This window comes from Marmota flaviventris, chromosome 4 (genome assembly GCF_047511675.1).
Source record: "Marmota flaviventris isolate mMarFla1 chromosome 4, mMarFla1.hap1, whole genome shotgun sequence".
Classification (NCBI taxonomy): Eukaryota; Metazoa; Chordata; class Mammalia; order Rodentia; family Sciuridae; genus Marmota; species Marmota flaviventris.
In genome coordinates this window covers 32,802,560-32,819,350 of record NC_092501.1, presented here as the reverse complement: position 1 = coordinate 32,819,350, position 16,791 = coordinate 32,802,560, and the positions used below count along the sequence as shown (strand labels likewise).

The window sequence follows — 16,791 nt, the reverse complement described above, 5'->3', positions numbered from 1 at the left end:
ATTCTTAGGCATATATTCTAGAAATATCTGTAAGTCAATATATAAAACAAAATCTTGACTCTTGCCAGGTATGGTGCCTATGGTCCTAGCTACTTGGGAGGCTGAGATGGGAGGATCACTTGAACTCACAAGTTCAAAATCAGTCTGCATGCTGGAAACAGTGGAGCTTGCCTGTAATCCCAGCAACTTGGGAGGCTGAGGCAGGAAGATTATAAGGTCAAAGCCATCCTTAGCAATTTAGCAAGACTCTGTCTCAAAATGAAAAATAAAAAGGGTTGGGATGTGGCTCAGTGGAAATAAAACCAGTCTGAGCAACATATCAAGACCCCATCACAAAAACAAATTCAAAAACAAAATGTGGCTCTTTTTGTCTCTGTTTCAGCATTCTGCTTCTTAGTATCATGGGGAAATTATCTTTTTTTTTTTTCATGTCATTTAGTATGTACTTAAGATGTATTTGTCCTTGCCCTTTTTACCATGTGACTACTGAATGTCAACCAGTTGATATATGATTAAGAATGTATTTTGAGTGCATTCTACTGTCATGTATTTAAAAAAAGAGAATACTTCTACAATGACTTTTGCTCAGCAGCTTCTGTTCAACCTCAAAGATTATTGTTTCAAAATAGCCAATGTGATTCTCCTCATTTTTGTCCTTAAAAACTTCCCCTTGTCTCAGTTTCTTTGAGTGTACCCATAGTTCACTATGACACATGCAGTACCAGTATGGCTTTGCTATTGCCATTGCAGTGTTCTGCTATTTTCAAATAAATATTAATATTCTTTGGGGAAAAAGAAGAATATATTTTGAGGGGCTGGAGGTATAATTCAGTGATGGGAGTGTGTGTTTACACAAGGCCTTGAGTTTAATCCCCAGTAAGAATCTAATTTTTAAAAATTTCTTAGTTATAGGTGGACGCAATGTCTTTTGTTCATGTTATTATGCTTTGTTTTATTTTATGTGGTGCTGAGGATCGAACCCAGTGGTAGGCGAGCACTCTGCCTTTGAGCCCCAGCCCCAGCCTAAGAATCTAATCTTAATACCCAGAAAAACATCTTAAATTCTTTTCTTCTCAGCTCTGAACTCTTTGTATTTTCTACAGTGCTGCTGTTCTTCAAAATATTGTCAGATTTATTTTGAATCAAAATATATCCTCCCTAAAGCAAACCATTTGTTTCTTAAACTCCTTTCACCTTCCTTGGGCTTTCAGGAGTATTATTTTTTTTATTAGATTTTTTTCTTTCCATTGTGAACATTCTTAGCCTTTCTTGTTTTTTATTTTGGTTATATTTCTTCTGACTAAAGAATTGTGACTTTGATACAACTCTTTGATTTGATAATTATTTTTCAATTGTTAAGAAAAAGCTTTTAAGATATTTTGTCATGAGAACATGTGAAAGTTGTATTTCAGACTTACTATGAGGTATGAAAATGAAGCAGGCCAGTTCAAAGATTCCTTTCTTGATGGAGACATTTATAGAAAAGCAAGAATGGTTAGAGAAAGCAAGAAAAGAATATTTGGTTAAAGCTCTTTAGACTCCTGACTGTCAGCTGAGTAGGTAGATAAATTCAGTTCCCAGAAGAGTTTTTCTAAGCTTTATTAAAATTCATCCAGAATGTTTTATGCTTTTTTACCAAGAATGATAATTTCTTACCAGAGGGCATTTATGAAAATACCCTACAAAGTTCTGTTCTAGACAATGTTTCTTTACACCATACTCTATTATATATCACACCTTTGTTTTATTTCTTGCCATCATGCTTTTGTTCATATTATTATGCTCACTTGAAAAGCCATTATCTTATTTCTATTTCAAACCTACCCAGTACTTTAAGGGTTAAGGCTTATCTTTTATATTGTCTTTGTTGACTTGTTAAATCTTCAGTGATTTCTACTTCTTTAAACTATTCTTATAATTTGTACACACAGTTCCTAGAAGTAATGTTCTATGAAATTGACTTCAAGTAAAATACAAGACACAATAACCTTATGAAAAGATCTCAGTGTACCAAAAAGGTATAAGCAGCTTAAAAAGCACTTCCCTTTTTGACTCTGCTATTGAACTATATAAAATTAATTTATTAATGATAATAAATAGTGTAGCTTTTTTCTGTTTCTGTGTGCTGGCCCATCCGTGAATTAAATTGATCTCTATTTCTCTCAAATCTAAGATGCTGTGATTAATAATTTTGTTTATCTTTTTAAATTTGAAAAGTCTTTTGGCAGGGAGTGATTTATGTGACTCACATTTATATAACTAAAGCTAACAAACAGAACCTTTACATGATGTTGGAATATGAGGGTGCTTAATTACTTATCCCTCCTTCTAGTATAACCAGTTGAAAAGTAGATTCAGAGAAAAGAAGGAAAATGGGCTGGGATATAGCTCAGTTGGTAGAGGGCTTGCCTAAAGAGAGAGAGAAAAGAAGGAAAACTTCAATTTTATTGAGTATAAAACCAAACAGGAATAGATAGGTACAACTGAATAAACTCCCAATTTATCTCTTCCAGAATACCTTCCTAATAGATTGGGCCAGCTAACATCTGTCCAGTCATAGACTGGGAAGTTTGGAGCACAGATCTGTGTAACTTTTAGGTTTCTTCTGTTTGTGAGTACAGGTGGGTTCAAGATGGCTTTCTTGCTTTTTGGGCATGTGGTAATGCCACTGTTTCAGCTATGAAGTCATCTGTCAGACACATGCAAAAAGAGAAGTTCTTCCTCAGCGGGCAATTGATATTGCAAGCTTATTTTTCCATAGGCCACAGTGATAATATAAAGAGGAGGAGTTTCCCTGCAAAGGAAGTTTGTGATGGTTCTACTTTTTCTTTTCTTGGTCTCTAATTTCAATGTATTCTGGAAACTTGGACTTTACAAGCTTTTATAATTGAAACTTTTCATTACAGATGGAAAAATTATAGCTTTTAATCATCTGAAGTCTCATTTAGAGGATTTTAAATATGAGAATTTCTGTAATTTTATTCTTTTGTTAATTTTATTTTTCCTCTGCCTGTTTCCATTCCAGTCTCCTTCAAAATCAAACTAGCGTTGAAGAGAGGCTGGGGTTGTGGCTCAGTGGTAGAGCACTTGCCTAGCATGTGCGAGGCCCTGGGTTTGATCCTCGGCACCTCATAAAAATAAACAAAATAAAGGTATTGTGTCCAACTACAACTAAAAAATAATGTTGTGTTTTTGTTTTTTTTTTTTTAAAAAGGCCTCATGCATGTGAGGCAAGCACTCTACCAACTGAGCTACATCCCCACCCCTCTTCTAGCTTCTTTACTGAATTACTTTACACACCAGTGCCAAACAAAATAGTAGAACTCCTGAAGATACAAGTAAAAAAAGTGACCAAAAGTATAGGTTTTTATGTGATACCTTTGAAAAGTGATCATAGCAGCAAATGATTATACCATGTATTTAACATATAATATCTTAGTTATTCATTATGGTTACTTGTCTTAACTCCATAACTAATTTACACTTCTATAAGAGGTAAGAATCATATTTAAGCTGTGTCTTTTTCTTGTAGTTCCTAAGAATGCTGAGTGAGGTACGTAATCTTTTTTGATGGATTATATTCATTCATCCTTTGATTTTTAAGACTGAAAAATCCTATTTTAAAATACTTTTCCAGATAGATGAACACTAAATTAGTGAGTTACCCCAAAGCCTTCTATGTATATATGTGTTTTTCTGCTTTATTCATTGTATAGCATAAAGTTACTTAGAGTATACTACTACTTCTCTTTTTCAAACTGTCAAAGACTGACAGGATATTTACTATATGGTCCATTCAACTTTGGATCATAATCATTGAACACCTACTGTACAATAAGTTTTTTTGCAAAAATGATGATTGAAGAAGGTGACACCAGTACTTAGGTTAACTAATAAGCCAGTTATTGTTTGTGTGCTATTTTAAGAGTTGTATGTAGGTATTTTAAACATTAATTTCCAAAAAAAAGAAAAAGAAAAAAATGAAACCTAAATGAAAAAATCCAGTGTAGAACTACCTGAAAAGTTCAATTTCCAGAACAGGTCTTAACCCCAGTGAGTAGATTTTAAATGAGAAACCCCACTCTAACATTCCAATATCTGTAAGTCTTTGGATTTCTTCCTGTAAAATAAATCAAAGCTGGGGCTGGAGATGTGGCTCAAGCGGTCACACGCTCGCCTGGCATACACGGGGCTCTGGGTTCGATCCTCAGCACCACATACAAACAAAGATGTTGTGTCCGCCGAAAACTAAAAAATAAATATTTTTTAAAAATTCTCTCTCTCTCTCTCTCTCTCTCTCTCTCTCAAAAAAAAAGAAAATTCTCTCTCTCAAAAAAAATTCTCTCTCTCTCTCAAAAAAAAAAAAAAATCAAAGCTGGCATTTTCAACTCACTGTGGGCTGTCTTTTGGTTCATATTTTAGCCAAGCAACTAAACAACTGTTAGAGCCTTTTTAAATTCCTAAGCAGCAGCATTAAACTCAGAATCTGTCCTTAGTCCTTATGAATAAATTTGTTAATCCAGCTTTATTCAACATTAGTCCTTGTTTCTACCATTATCCCATATTCTCACAATCTATTAGTATCTTTTATTAATATTCATGTTCATATGTGCTCTCCACATTCTGTCTGTATAAATTAGAAAATTCAGATAGTTTTTTGGGCATGTAATGTACCTTCTCATGGTTCTCACTTGGTATTTTACCTTAAGCAGCCTTCTGGGTTCAAGTCTACTTTTAGGTCTAGAATCAAAAAGAGTTAAAGATTGGGTCCTGAGGAGGTCTGCTGCCTCCAGGAAGGTTGTTACTGTTTGCTCAGTCAGTGCAGAGATCAATTCCTTCCTACCATGGTGTAGAAGTGTCTTCTACTCACCAGAATTTAGAGGTGTAGTGTCACCAGCTTCATCAAGCTTTTCCTACACATCTCCATTCCAACTTTCATGATCCCATTCCTTCCCAAACAGTACCCTCACTTTAACAAGAAATACCTGTGAAGTTAGGACTTCAACTTTGTTGAAATTCAGCCAATTACAGGATAAGATTCTGAAACTGATTGCATGAATAAACTGATTTTCAGTATTCTCAGCCTGTCAAGGAAAGTGAGGGTCTTCCTCAGAGCATACAAAGATGCTTTCAGTCATTTATGGATACTTTAGCTGGGAATTTGAATTCCTGAGTTAATTCTTTCATTTTTTCATCTTCTCTAGCAATATCAAGGGCAACCATTATATTTGTTAGTTGTCAATCTCATTATATTTGTTAGTTTTCAAAAAATGTTTGTTAAGTATCATACATGCAGTCACCTGGCTCCTGCTTCTCTCTCTCTCTTTAAAATTTTTTTTGTAGTTATAGATGGACAAAATGTCTTCATTTTATTTGCTAGGCAAGCGCTCTGCTGCTGGCTCCAGCCCTCTCTCTCTATTTTTTTTTTTTTGTAGCTTGGAGAGAGAGTACTAGGGATCTAGGGATTAAATCCAGAGGTGCTTTACCACTGAGTTACATCCCTAGCCCTTTCTATTTTTAAGACAGGGTCTCATTAAGTTGCTTAGGGCCTCACTAAGTTGCTGAGGCTGGCCTCAAACTTGAGTTCCTTCTACTTTAGCCTTCTGAGCCACTGGGATTACAGATATGTGCCACTGCTATTGGTGCCTTGCTTCTTATAAGTGGTTGATTAGGAATAGGCAGAACTAGTATTTTGCTAATTTCTATTGCCAGGTAATACCTTGGGCCATCTGTGCTCTCTTTACTACCCCATATTTCCTGTGGTGTCATTTTTCTTCTTCCTTCTTTTAAACATTTCTTGTAGTGATAGTCTCTTAACAGTGAATTCTTCTTCTTTTTGAGTGCTTTTAATAATTTTTCGATTTCTCATTTTTCTGTTTTTTCCCCTCAATTTGATTATCATATGCTTTGGTGTGGTTTTCATTTTTTGTTTGGGGTTTGTTAAGCTTAATGTATCTTTATATTTATAGTCTTCTGTCAATTTCAGAAACTTTTAGCCTTTATTTCTTCAATTTTTTTTGTTTGTTTTGCTTTCACCCTCCTTTCTTCTGAGATGGCAATTAAGCTTGTTATGCTGCTTGATGTTGTTCCACATCTTCCAATTAATTTAGGCTTTCTCTCCCTCTTTTTGTATTTTATGTATTTCATTTTATCTAGTTTTTAAGTTGGTATGTCTTCAAGTTCATCCATTTCTTTCTTCAGTGTGTAATTTGCTGAGAGTCTTACTTTGTGTGTTTTTATTTTAGAAATTGTTTATCTTAGTGTTTGGGGGGCAAAGCTCAGTGGTTGAGTGCTTGCCTAGCTTGTATGAGACCCTGGATTTGATCCCTAGCACTGCAAAAAAATAAAAAAGAAAAGCAAAAGTTTTATTTAGGTTCTGAGGTCTCATCATACTCATGATTTATTTTATCTTGTAAGTATGCATGTGTGTATAGTATATAACAGGTATTTCATCATGCTTGTGTTATAATCCTATCATCCATTATATGATAGGATAGTTGCTGTTGATTGTATTTATCTGTTTCTTCACATCTCTGGTAATGCTTATGGGATGACAAAAGTTGTGATTTACATGGCTGGATGCTGTACTTTTTGTATTCTTATAAAGGTATATCTTTTGGCTTTATTCTGGTATGTAGTTATTTGGAATTGGCTTGATCCTTTTAAGCTAATCTTTGTTAGAGTGTTTCTAGAAAAGCCTTTAGTCTGGGACAAATTTGTCCTAATTACTAATTGTCCTAATAACTAATTGTCCTAATTACCTAAGTCAATGCCTTTCTAAGGACACTATCTGATACTCTTTTAGTAGGGCTTTACATTCTGACTAGTCCCATGTGATCTTTGAAAATATTCAAGCTATTCCTCTCTGGTGGTTCTTTTCCTGGCCATAGTTTAGTCACACACACACACACACACACACACACACACACACACACACTGCAAAAGACTTGGGAGGACTTTTCTGCAGCTCCCTTCTTTCTGGTTTTCTGATCAGAAACTTCTAGCTATTTTGGACTTCCCAATTGCCGCCTCAACTCAGGAAGCCTCATGGGACCTGTTTTTAATTCTCCTCTGCCAATATGAGACCTGGAAACTTCAGGCAGTAAGATCAGGAATTGTAGAGTCATTGTCTTGTGTTACCTGTTATCCATTGTCTGAAACCTGTTGTTTAATATATTTTGTCCTTTTTAATTTTTTTTTAACTGGGAATTGAACCCCAGGAAGTTTTTACCACCGAGCTATATCCCTAGCCCTTTGTTTTTTTGTTTTTTTTTTAATTTTGAGACAGGTCTCACTAAGCTGCTTAGGGCCTAAGTTGCTGAGCTGGGCTGAAACTTCTATCCTCCTGCTGGGATTATAGGTATACACCTTCAGACCTGCCATTTTTTTTTTTTTTAATTTTTTATTGTTGGCTGTTCAAAACATTACATAGTTCTTGATATATCATATTTCACAATTTGATTCAAGTGGGTTATGAGCTCCCATTTTTACCCCATATACAGATTGCAGAATCACATCAGTTGCACATCCATTGATTTACATATTGCCATACTAGTGTCTGTTGTATTCTGCTGCCTTTCCTATCCTCTACTATCCCCCCTCCCCTCCCCTCCCCTCCCCTCTTCTCTCTCTGCCCCCTCTACTGACATTCGTTTGTCCCCCTTGTATTATTTTTCCCCTTCCCCTCACTTCCTCTTGTATGTACTTTTGTATAACTCTGAGGGTCTCCTTCCATTTCCATGCATTTTCCCTTCTCTCTCCCTTTCCCTCCCACCTCTCATCCCTGCTTAATGTTAATCTTCTTCTCATGCTCTTCGACCCTACTCTGTTCTTAGTTACTCTCCTTATATCAAAGAAGACATTTGGCATTTGTTTTTTAGGGATTGGCTAGCTTCACTTAGCATAATCTGCTCTAATGCCATCCATTTCCCTGTAAATTCTATGATTTTGTCATTTTTTAATGCAGAGTAATACTCCATTGTGTATAAATGCCACATTTTTTTTATCCATTCATCCATTGAAGGGCATCTAGGTTGGTTCCACAGTCTAGCTATTGTGAATTGTGCTGCTATGAACATCGATGTAGCAGTGTCCCTGTAGCATGCTCTTTTTAGGTCTTTAGGGAATAGACCGAGAAGGGGAATAGCTGGGTCAAATGGTGGCTCCATTCCCAGCTTTCCAAGAAATCTCCATACTGCTTTCCAAATTGGCTGCACCAATTTGCAGTCCCACCAGCAATGTACAAGTGTACCCTTTTCCCCACATCCTTGCCAGCACTTGTTGTTGTTTGACTTCATAATGGCTGCCAATCTAACTGGAGTGAGATGGTATCTTAGGGTGGTTTTGATTTGCATTTCTCTGACTGCTAGAGATGGTGAGCATTTTTTCATGTACTTGTTGATTGATTGTATGTCCTCCTCTGAGAAGTGTCTGTTCAGGTCCTTGGCCCATTTGTTGATTGGGTTGTTTGTTCTCTTATTGTCTAATTTTTTGAGTTCTTTGTATACTCTGGATATTAGGGCTCTATCTGAAGTGTGAGGAGTAAAGATTTGTTCCCAGGATGTAGGCTCTCTATTTACCTCTCTTATTGTATCTTTTGCTGAGAAAAAACTTTTTAGTTTGAGTAAGTCCCATTTGTTGATTCTAGTTATTAACTTTTGTGCTATGGGTGTCCTATTGAGGAATTTGGAGCCCGACCCCACAGTATGTAGATCGTAGCCAACTTTTTCTTCTATCAGACGGCGTGTCTCTGATTTGATATCAAGCTCCTTGATCCATTTTGAATTAACTTTTGTGCATGGCGAGAGAAAGGGATTCAGTTTCATTTTGTTGCATATGGATTTCCAGTTTTCCCAGCACCATTTGTTGAAGATGCTATCCTTCCTCCATTGCATGCTTTTAGCCCCTTTATCAAATATAAGGTAGTTGTAGTTTTGTGGATTGCAGACCTGCCATTTTTAAAATTACTTGAAACAATGGGGTAAACTTAGTTGCTCTTATTCTATTATGACTTGAAGCAGAATTCTTAAGCTTTATTCGTTCTTGCTAAAACATACCTGAATATCTGACTAACTTGAGAGGAAAAGGTAGAATGTAAAATTGAAAAAATTGTGTCATGCTTTTCCTCACCTTAGCTTGTTGAAAAGAAAAAAAGATTCTTAAAATTGGACATTACTATGATACATTTGGTAAATGATGATATACAAATGTATTTCTTTTTACATTTTCATATATCTAAATCAGTGATTTGATTTGGTAATGAAAAATGTTATATATATGATTAATTATCACAGTTTTAGGGAGAATGTCATCTTAAACCTCTAATAATTGAAAGAGGTTTAGCAGTTTGTTAGAAAGGTATGCCTGCACTTAACCATATGATCCAAGAATTCTACTCTCAGATATTTATTCTAGAGAAATGAAAGCAAATACCCACACAAAGATTTGACTTTACTATGTATAGTGGTAATCATAATGACCCCAAATTGGAAACAACTCAAATGTCCTTCCATATGGATAAATTAAATATTTCTCAGCAGTTAAAAGAAATACTTTACTAATACATCATGGATGAATTTCAAAAGGGGGCTGAGCTGGGGATGTGGCTCAAGTGGTAGAGCACTCGCCTGGTATGCGTGCGGCCTGGGTTCGATCCTCAGCACCACATACAAAACAAAGATGTTGTGTCCACCTAAAACTAAATATTTTTTTAAAAGGGTGGGGGCTGAACAAAAGCAATTAAACACAAAAGAGTTTAAATTTTAAAAATTGGTACTGGGGAATGAACCCAGGGGTGCTTTTACCACTAAGCCACACTCCCTCCCCCTACCTTTTTTTTTTTTTAATTTTAAGACAGGGTCTCACTAAGTTGCCCAGGATGGCCTCAAACTTACGATCCTCCTGCTTTAGCGTCTCACATATCTGGAATTACAGGTATGCACCAGTACACCTGGCTTAAGTGAAATTCTAATAAAGGCAACAACAAGTAATAGAAATTAGAGATATAGTTTTTGTAAAATGGGATGTGGGTAAGCATTGGGCGCAAAGGGGCTGTAAGGAAACTTACAGTATGACGGATGGTTCTATATCCTGACTGGGGTATTGATTACATGAATAAATACATTTGTCAAAACACATCAAATTACTCTTAAAATGTTTATTCATTTTATAATATGTAAATTATATCTCAAAAATTTGACTAAAAAATGAAAACTCTAGCAAGTGGGTTTAAGTATTGGCTGAGGTCTAAAATGTTTAAATATATAAATATTTATAGATACATGAAATATATACACTATAAATAATAGGAACCTAGATTCTGGCTCTGTTCTAAAATACAGAGTTCTTTTTAGTTTTTAACTTTCTTTTTATTTCTTTTTTTTTTTTTTTTGCTTTTTAAAAATTTGTTCTAATTAGTTATACATGACAGCAGAATGTATTTTGACACATTATACACAAATGGAGCACAACTTCTCATTCCTCTGGCTACTGTACATGATGCAGAGCCACACCGGCCATGCAATCATACATGTATATAGGGTAATAATATCCATTTCATTCCATCATCCTTCTCACTCCCACACCCCCTCCCCTCCACCCAATCCAAAGTTCTTTCACTCTTCCCTAGCCTCCACCCTACCCCCCATTATGGATCAGCATCCACTTATCAGAGAAAACATTCAGCCTTTGGTTTTTTGGGAGTGGCTTATTTCGTTTAGCATGATATTCTCCAGCTCCATCCATTTACCTACAAATGCCATGATTTATTCTTCTTTAATATCCTTTCACTTTCTAAATGTATGAAATGTGAAAGTTAAGTTAGAAATTCTTTATATCTGGCTCTGAAGAGTAAATAAAAAGTTAATCTTTTAAAAATTGTCATGGGCTGGATATGGTAGCACCTGCCTGCAATCCTAGGCTGAAGCAGGAGATTGCAAGTTTGAGGCCAGCCTGGGCAACTTAGTGAGACTCTGTCTCAAAATAAAAAGGTCTACGAATGTAGCCCAGTGGTACAGTGCTCCTGGGTTTAATCCTTAGTAATAATGGTGATAGGAGGGGTATTGACTTGGGCTGGAGGTGCTTGCCTAGCATATGTGAAGCCCTGGATTTGATCCCAGCACCACAGAAATAAAAAATGAAAAACTGGCTTGATTCAAGTAATTTTTTCCCCCCAGAAATCTTCCTGCTAAATCTGTGGAAGAAGCTTTACGTCACCGACAAGAATATGATGAGATGGTGGCTGAGGCTAAAAAACGAGGTATAAAATTTAACTTTAAGTGGGATAGTTAATTTTCTGATTTTAATAAGTTAATTTTGATAGGAAGATAGTGAAATTTATAAATTCTGTCTTCAAGGTGATACTGAATTCTTTTTCTCTACTACTATTATAATTAAGTTTGTTTTTAAAGAGGAGTAAGTGCATAATTTTTGTGCAAGAACTTTTACAAAACTAACGAGGAGAAAGATAACTGACTGTCTATATCTTGAAATTGTAGTCATAAAACTTGGACTCCTACTGTCTCAGTTTATAAATGAACATATTCATGAATTTACTCATACATGTCATTTTTTACAATGTTTAGATTTTTGATATTTAATAGTTTTTAATATTTAAAGATAACTTCTTAAGTGGCTGTGAGAATATAATCTACATTTGTGACTTATAGTCTCTCCAGTCTTAAATTTTATTATTTCATGAATATAAACTGACATTTCTTTTTTAATTTTCTTCTCCAGTCCAAAAAAGTAATATAAGAATACCTTAACAATATTTATATACTGACCATTGTTAGTTCAGGATAAATATGTATTTTAAGAAAATATTACACAGCTAATATTTTTTTTAGAACTATTAACAACTGATTTTTTTTCCTTTAACTTATATAAATGGGATATTACAATAGTATACAGTTCTGGTTTTGTTATATTTTGGAAATTAAGTTGCTTATTTATTGTTAAACAGTATACATAAGGCCAGTTATATCTTTATAAAATGCCTGCACAGAGCTGGACAAGGTGGCGCACGCTTGTAATCCTGGTGATTTAGGAGACTGAAGCAGAAGGATCACAAGTTCAAGGTCAGCCTCAGCAATTTAGCAAGGCTCTAAGCCACTTAGCAAGACCTTGTCTCAGAATAAAAAGAGCTGTGACTCAGTGATAAAGTGCCTCTGGGTTCAATCCCTAGTCCCCTCCCCACCAAAAGAAAAAAAAAAAAATTTAAACATTAACTGAGTTTATTTTACTATACAGAATTTGAACTATTTCTAACATACCCAGTGAGATTTTACTGGCTTCTAACATTGACTTTACTATTTGATTAATATTTAAGATAGTTATAGATAATTCAATGATCCTTAAAAATATATGATATAAATAATATTAAATTGTGAAATCAAAAGGCCACAACTTTAATCTTATTTGATCTTAATGTGACTTTGATACTTTAAATAGGCCTAATGTTAGTTTCCTAATCTGTAGAATATGGGAGGAAGTTGACTAGATCCGGTTTTTCAAGCCTCCCTTTAATACTTTTTTTGTAGTACTGGGATGGAACCTGGGGCCTCATGCATGCTAAAAAAGCACTATACTACGGAACTGCATCCCCAGGCCAACATTCTTTTTTTTTAAAGCAGTGGAATATTTTACATATAGAATCTAAATACATTAAACAAACGTAAGAAAGTGGAGCTACTTTGATATCCTCCTTGCCCCTCAAGATAGTTTCTGAGGCATATATGAAATAGGTTGAAAATAGTTTGGCTAGCTGATCTCTAAAGTCGTCACTGGTTCTAAAATTATATACAATGCTTTATATATATGATTTATGATTTATTTCTCTCTTCACTTATTTTTCTGAAACTGACTTCTGATTTCTAGACATGTTATTTTCTGCAAACATAAGTTTGTGGGGGGAAATTTTTTATTTCAATCTAATTAGTAATGTGAAACATCGTATCAAAAAAGGCTCGTATACTAATAGTGCTACCAAAATTATTTTTCCAGCTCTTTATTTTTTTAATTAATTAATTTTTATTAGAATTTGTTGAGTTTGTAGCATAAGTGATGGAATTATATAGAGAATTTTAAGACTCAGAGGGGTTGAACTGGTCTGAATGCAAATACTGACAACCCCTTGGATAGTGTTATCTTTTTTTTTTTTTTTTTAAACTGGGAGTGAACCCAGAGTTGTTCTACCACTGCTTTTTTTTTTTTCTTTTTTTTTTTTGGAGACTGGGTCTCACTAAGTTGCCAAGGCTGACCTGGAACTTGTGATCCTCCTTCTCAGCCTTTGAAGTCGCTAGGATTATAGGCATGTGCCACCACACCCAGCTGCTCTAGCCCTTTTAAAAGTTTTATTCTTGAACTTGGCAAAATGATTTTTAATGTCATGATGTTTATTATTAAGAGATTCATAAGCCCCTCTGTGAAAAATGAGTATTGGTTAGTTGCTCATAGTTGTTTCTTTTTTACATAGTTAATGCATAAAGGATTTTACTTTGTACCTTAAGTAAAAATATAAATATGTGAAATAGCAATTTATTATGGGAATGATTTTTATCGTCTTTATTCCATTTAGGTTTTTTTTACATAATACCTTTATTTTATTTGTTTTTTTTTTTTAGAGACAGAGAATTTTTTAATATTTATTTTTTAGTTTTCGGTGGACATAACATCTTTATTTTTTATTTTTATGTGGTGCTGAGGATCGAACCCAGTGCCTCATGCATGCTAGGCAAGTGCTCTACTGCTGAACCACAACCCAACCCCTCCATTTACTTTTGTAGAATAGAATATTATTTTAAAATTATGTAAATCAAGACCATTTTTTTCTCTCTTCCTTTCCTACTTTCCCTTTCCTCCTCTCTACCATCACAAGATTCTTTTGAGAAAACCTCTTTTTTATAGTTAGGTAGACGAAGGGGGTTTTGATCTAGCTCATTTGTACTGAAATAATTCTTACTTTTTTAATATAGAAATTAAAGAAGCACATAAAAGAAAAAGAATAATGAAAGAACGGTTTAAACAGGAAGAAAATATTGCAAGTGCAATGGTAATTTGGATCAATGAAATACTGCCCAATTGGGAAGTCATGTAAGTAAGCATACTTTTCCTGAAGTACATATCCAAATTTCTTGTCTTTCCAGTTTTATATTTTTATTACTTTCTGTCAGGTATCTTATGCTTTGGCTAAATTATACCACTAATCAATCAATGCCTGAAAATCTCCATGTTTATCTTTATGTCTTTGCTTTTATATATCCCTCAGTTTCTAATATGTACTTCTCTTACTGGCCATTTTCTGTGCCTATCAAAATCTTTCCCCTATCCATTGCGACTCATCTAAAAAATTTTAGTTGATTCATGAAACTTTTAGTCTCCTTACTTACCAAATTTTCTTCATTCTATTATACCATTAATGTAAGATGCATTATTGATATAATAGCAGGTTTTAGAACAAGCAAACATATATTCATTTTAAGATCATTTATCAAGTATTAAAGTGTTGTTAAAATGCCTCTCTCACAATTAGGGAAATGTGTTATAGATAATCTTTCTCTTCAGTAAATGTCTCATCATCATATTTTGAGACTAATATACTTCCTGCCTTATTTTGACTTTTGTTTTTTGATAATATTTTTGTAAATGCTTTATCTTCCCTCTGGACTGGAGGGTTGGGGATATCTTCTGCAGTGCCTAGTCTAGGATGTACATTGATGATTTGTTTAATATTAACAATGTAAGACATAGAGTAGACCTACTTTATCCATTTCTCTCTCTGCAGTTTCAGTTACCTTGTGTTCAGCCAAGGTCTGAAGATATTAAATGGAAAATTCCAAAAATAAACAATTCTCAAGTTTTAAATCATGCAGCATTTTGAGAAGTGTGATAAAATCTTGTGCCATCACACTCTGTCCTGGTTGTAAATTGTCCCTTTTCCTAGCATATCCACATTGTATATCCATGCTGTATATAGTATCTGCCCATTAGTCACTTAATAGCGTTTTTGGGTATCACAACTGCTGTCATGGTCTTGCAGTGCTCATGTTCAAATAACCCTTCTTTTACTTATTAATGGCCTCAAGTGCAAAAGTAGTGATGCCTGTAATTCAAACATGTCAAAGAGATGCTTAAAGTACTTCCTTTAGTTGAAAAGATAAAAGAACCAGATTTTTTGAGAAAATGTAATTTTTATTTCAGTATTTTTTTTATAAATGTTAAAATTTCATTATTGTTGTTAATCTTTTACGTGCCTAATTTTTAAGCTTAGCTTTATTGTAGGTATGTCTATATTAGGAAAAAAACATGGTATATATTGAGTTCTGTATTGTCTGAGGTTTCAAGTATCCACTAGGAATTTGGAATGTATCCCCTGAAGAGAAGTGAGAGGACTACAGTGTTATATTATGTTTTTATACAAGTAATCACATGTAATTCTTAGTAATATTATAAGGTGTTTGTATTTTTGTTCACATTTATCTTACAGGAAAGCTCAAAGTTAGACAGGGTTAAGTGATTTGCCCAAGGTTATACAATTAGTGAATATACTAGATTTCAACTCAGGTCTGACTGCAAAGCCTACACTCTTTCAGCAGACTACTGCCCCTCAAAAACTAGGGCCTTACTTATAGTAGATTCTTTGTGATTTTTTTTTCTTTTCTTTTTTTTTTTTTTTTTTTGGTACTGGATTGGCCACACATTTTATGCCCCTCTTATCCTGGTTTTTATAATTGTCCATATATTTCTGATTCTTATTGTATCTTTAGTTTAAGGGGTATCTGTCAAAGGTAGCCCTCTTCAAATTAATATTGTCCATCTTTGAGGTAATGAATATTTTGTAGGCTTTTGTTGTCTATAAGCATGAAACCCAGAGGAAAGAATGTGTTACATATTTAACTCTCTGTATTCTTGAAAACTATCTGATCACTTGGCCGTAGGTAAACCATCATGCAACTAGTATTTTTGGTATAAAAAGTAACTTTCTCCTTTTTTCTCCTCCTTTAATTCTAGGCGTAGTACAAGAAGAGTTCGAGAATTGTGGTGGCAGGGATTGCCCCCTAGTGTTCGTGGGAAAGTTTGGAGTCTAGCTGTAGGAAATGAACTAAATATCACTCCTGGTTTGTATTCTATGTTCAGTTATTCCCACACATACAAATAGTCATTTCCAGAGTTATAAAGCAAATTAGTAGAATGGCCTTTTAAAAAGGCACTACCATAAATGTCATTTTAAGAGCATGCTTCATTCCTTGCAAACTTTATGACTTAATAAGTTGCTACATTTCTTATTATATAAATAAGATTGTGGTTTTTTCCTTTAGTGTACATCTATCAGTATTATTCTTGACATTCAAATATTATAAACTTAGTCAATTTCAAAAACTTCTAAGAGTCTATAGCAATGAGAGAATACATATATGCAAGGACAGAGAAAATAGTCTATATGCAAAGGCTTCCCCTTTACTCAAAACCAAATATTGCAGAAAGGCTACAAATGTCTTCCTACTTTTCTATCCATATCAGTCCTTTTGGAGTTTTTTTTTTATTTAAATTTTTGAAGTTTAAAAATCAGAAAAAGTAAGGAGACTCAAGGAGTTTTCTTATTTAAGTTTCTAAAAACCTTGACAGATAGTAGTAACATGTAAAATAATTTTAATGAATTAAAGTTTAAATAGAATTATGATGCTATTGAATAGAAAAATAACAAAATGGTGCCAAATAGGTCTGAGTGAAAATGTTAGTGCTAGACAACACTACAGAAAGATTTAAGATCTCTTAATAGATATAATATATTGT

The 16,791-nt window shown here is 34.2% G+C and overlaps 1 protein-coding gene across 2 annotated transcripts in view; it reads left to right on the top strand.

The window, feature by feature from the left end:
* The window catches only part of Tbc1d12 (TBC1 domain family member 12), an 83,480-nt gene that overhangs the window by 46,266 nt on the left and 20,423 nt on the right, over positions 1-16,791 (top strand). For both annotated transcript variants that reach the window (XM_071611079.1, XM_027939995.2), the window contains exons 4-6: positions 11,175-11,257; positions 13,974-14,091; positions 16,009-16,115. In XM_071611079.1, coding sequence (XP_071467180.1) covers positions 11,175-11,257; positions 13,974-14,091; positions 16,009-16,115 — 308 coding nt within the window. The remainder of the gene's footprint in view (positions 1-11,174; positions 11,258-13,973; positions 14,092-16,008; positions 16,116-16,791) is intronic.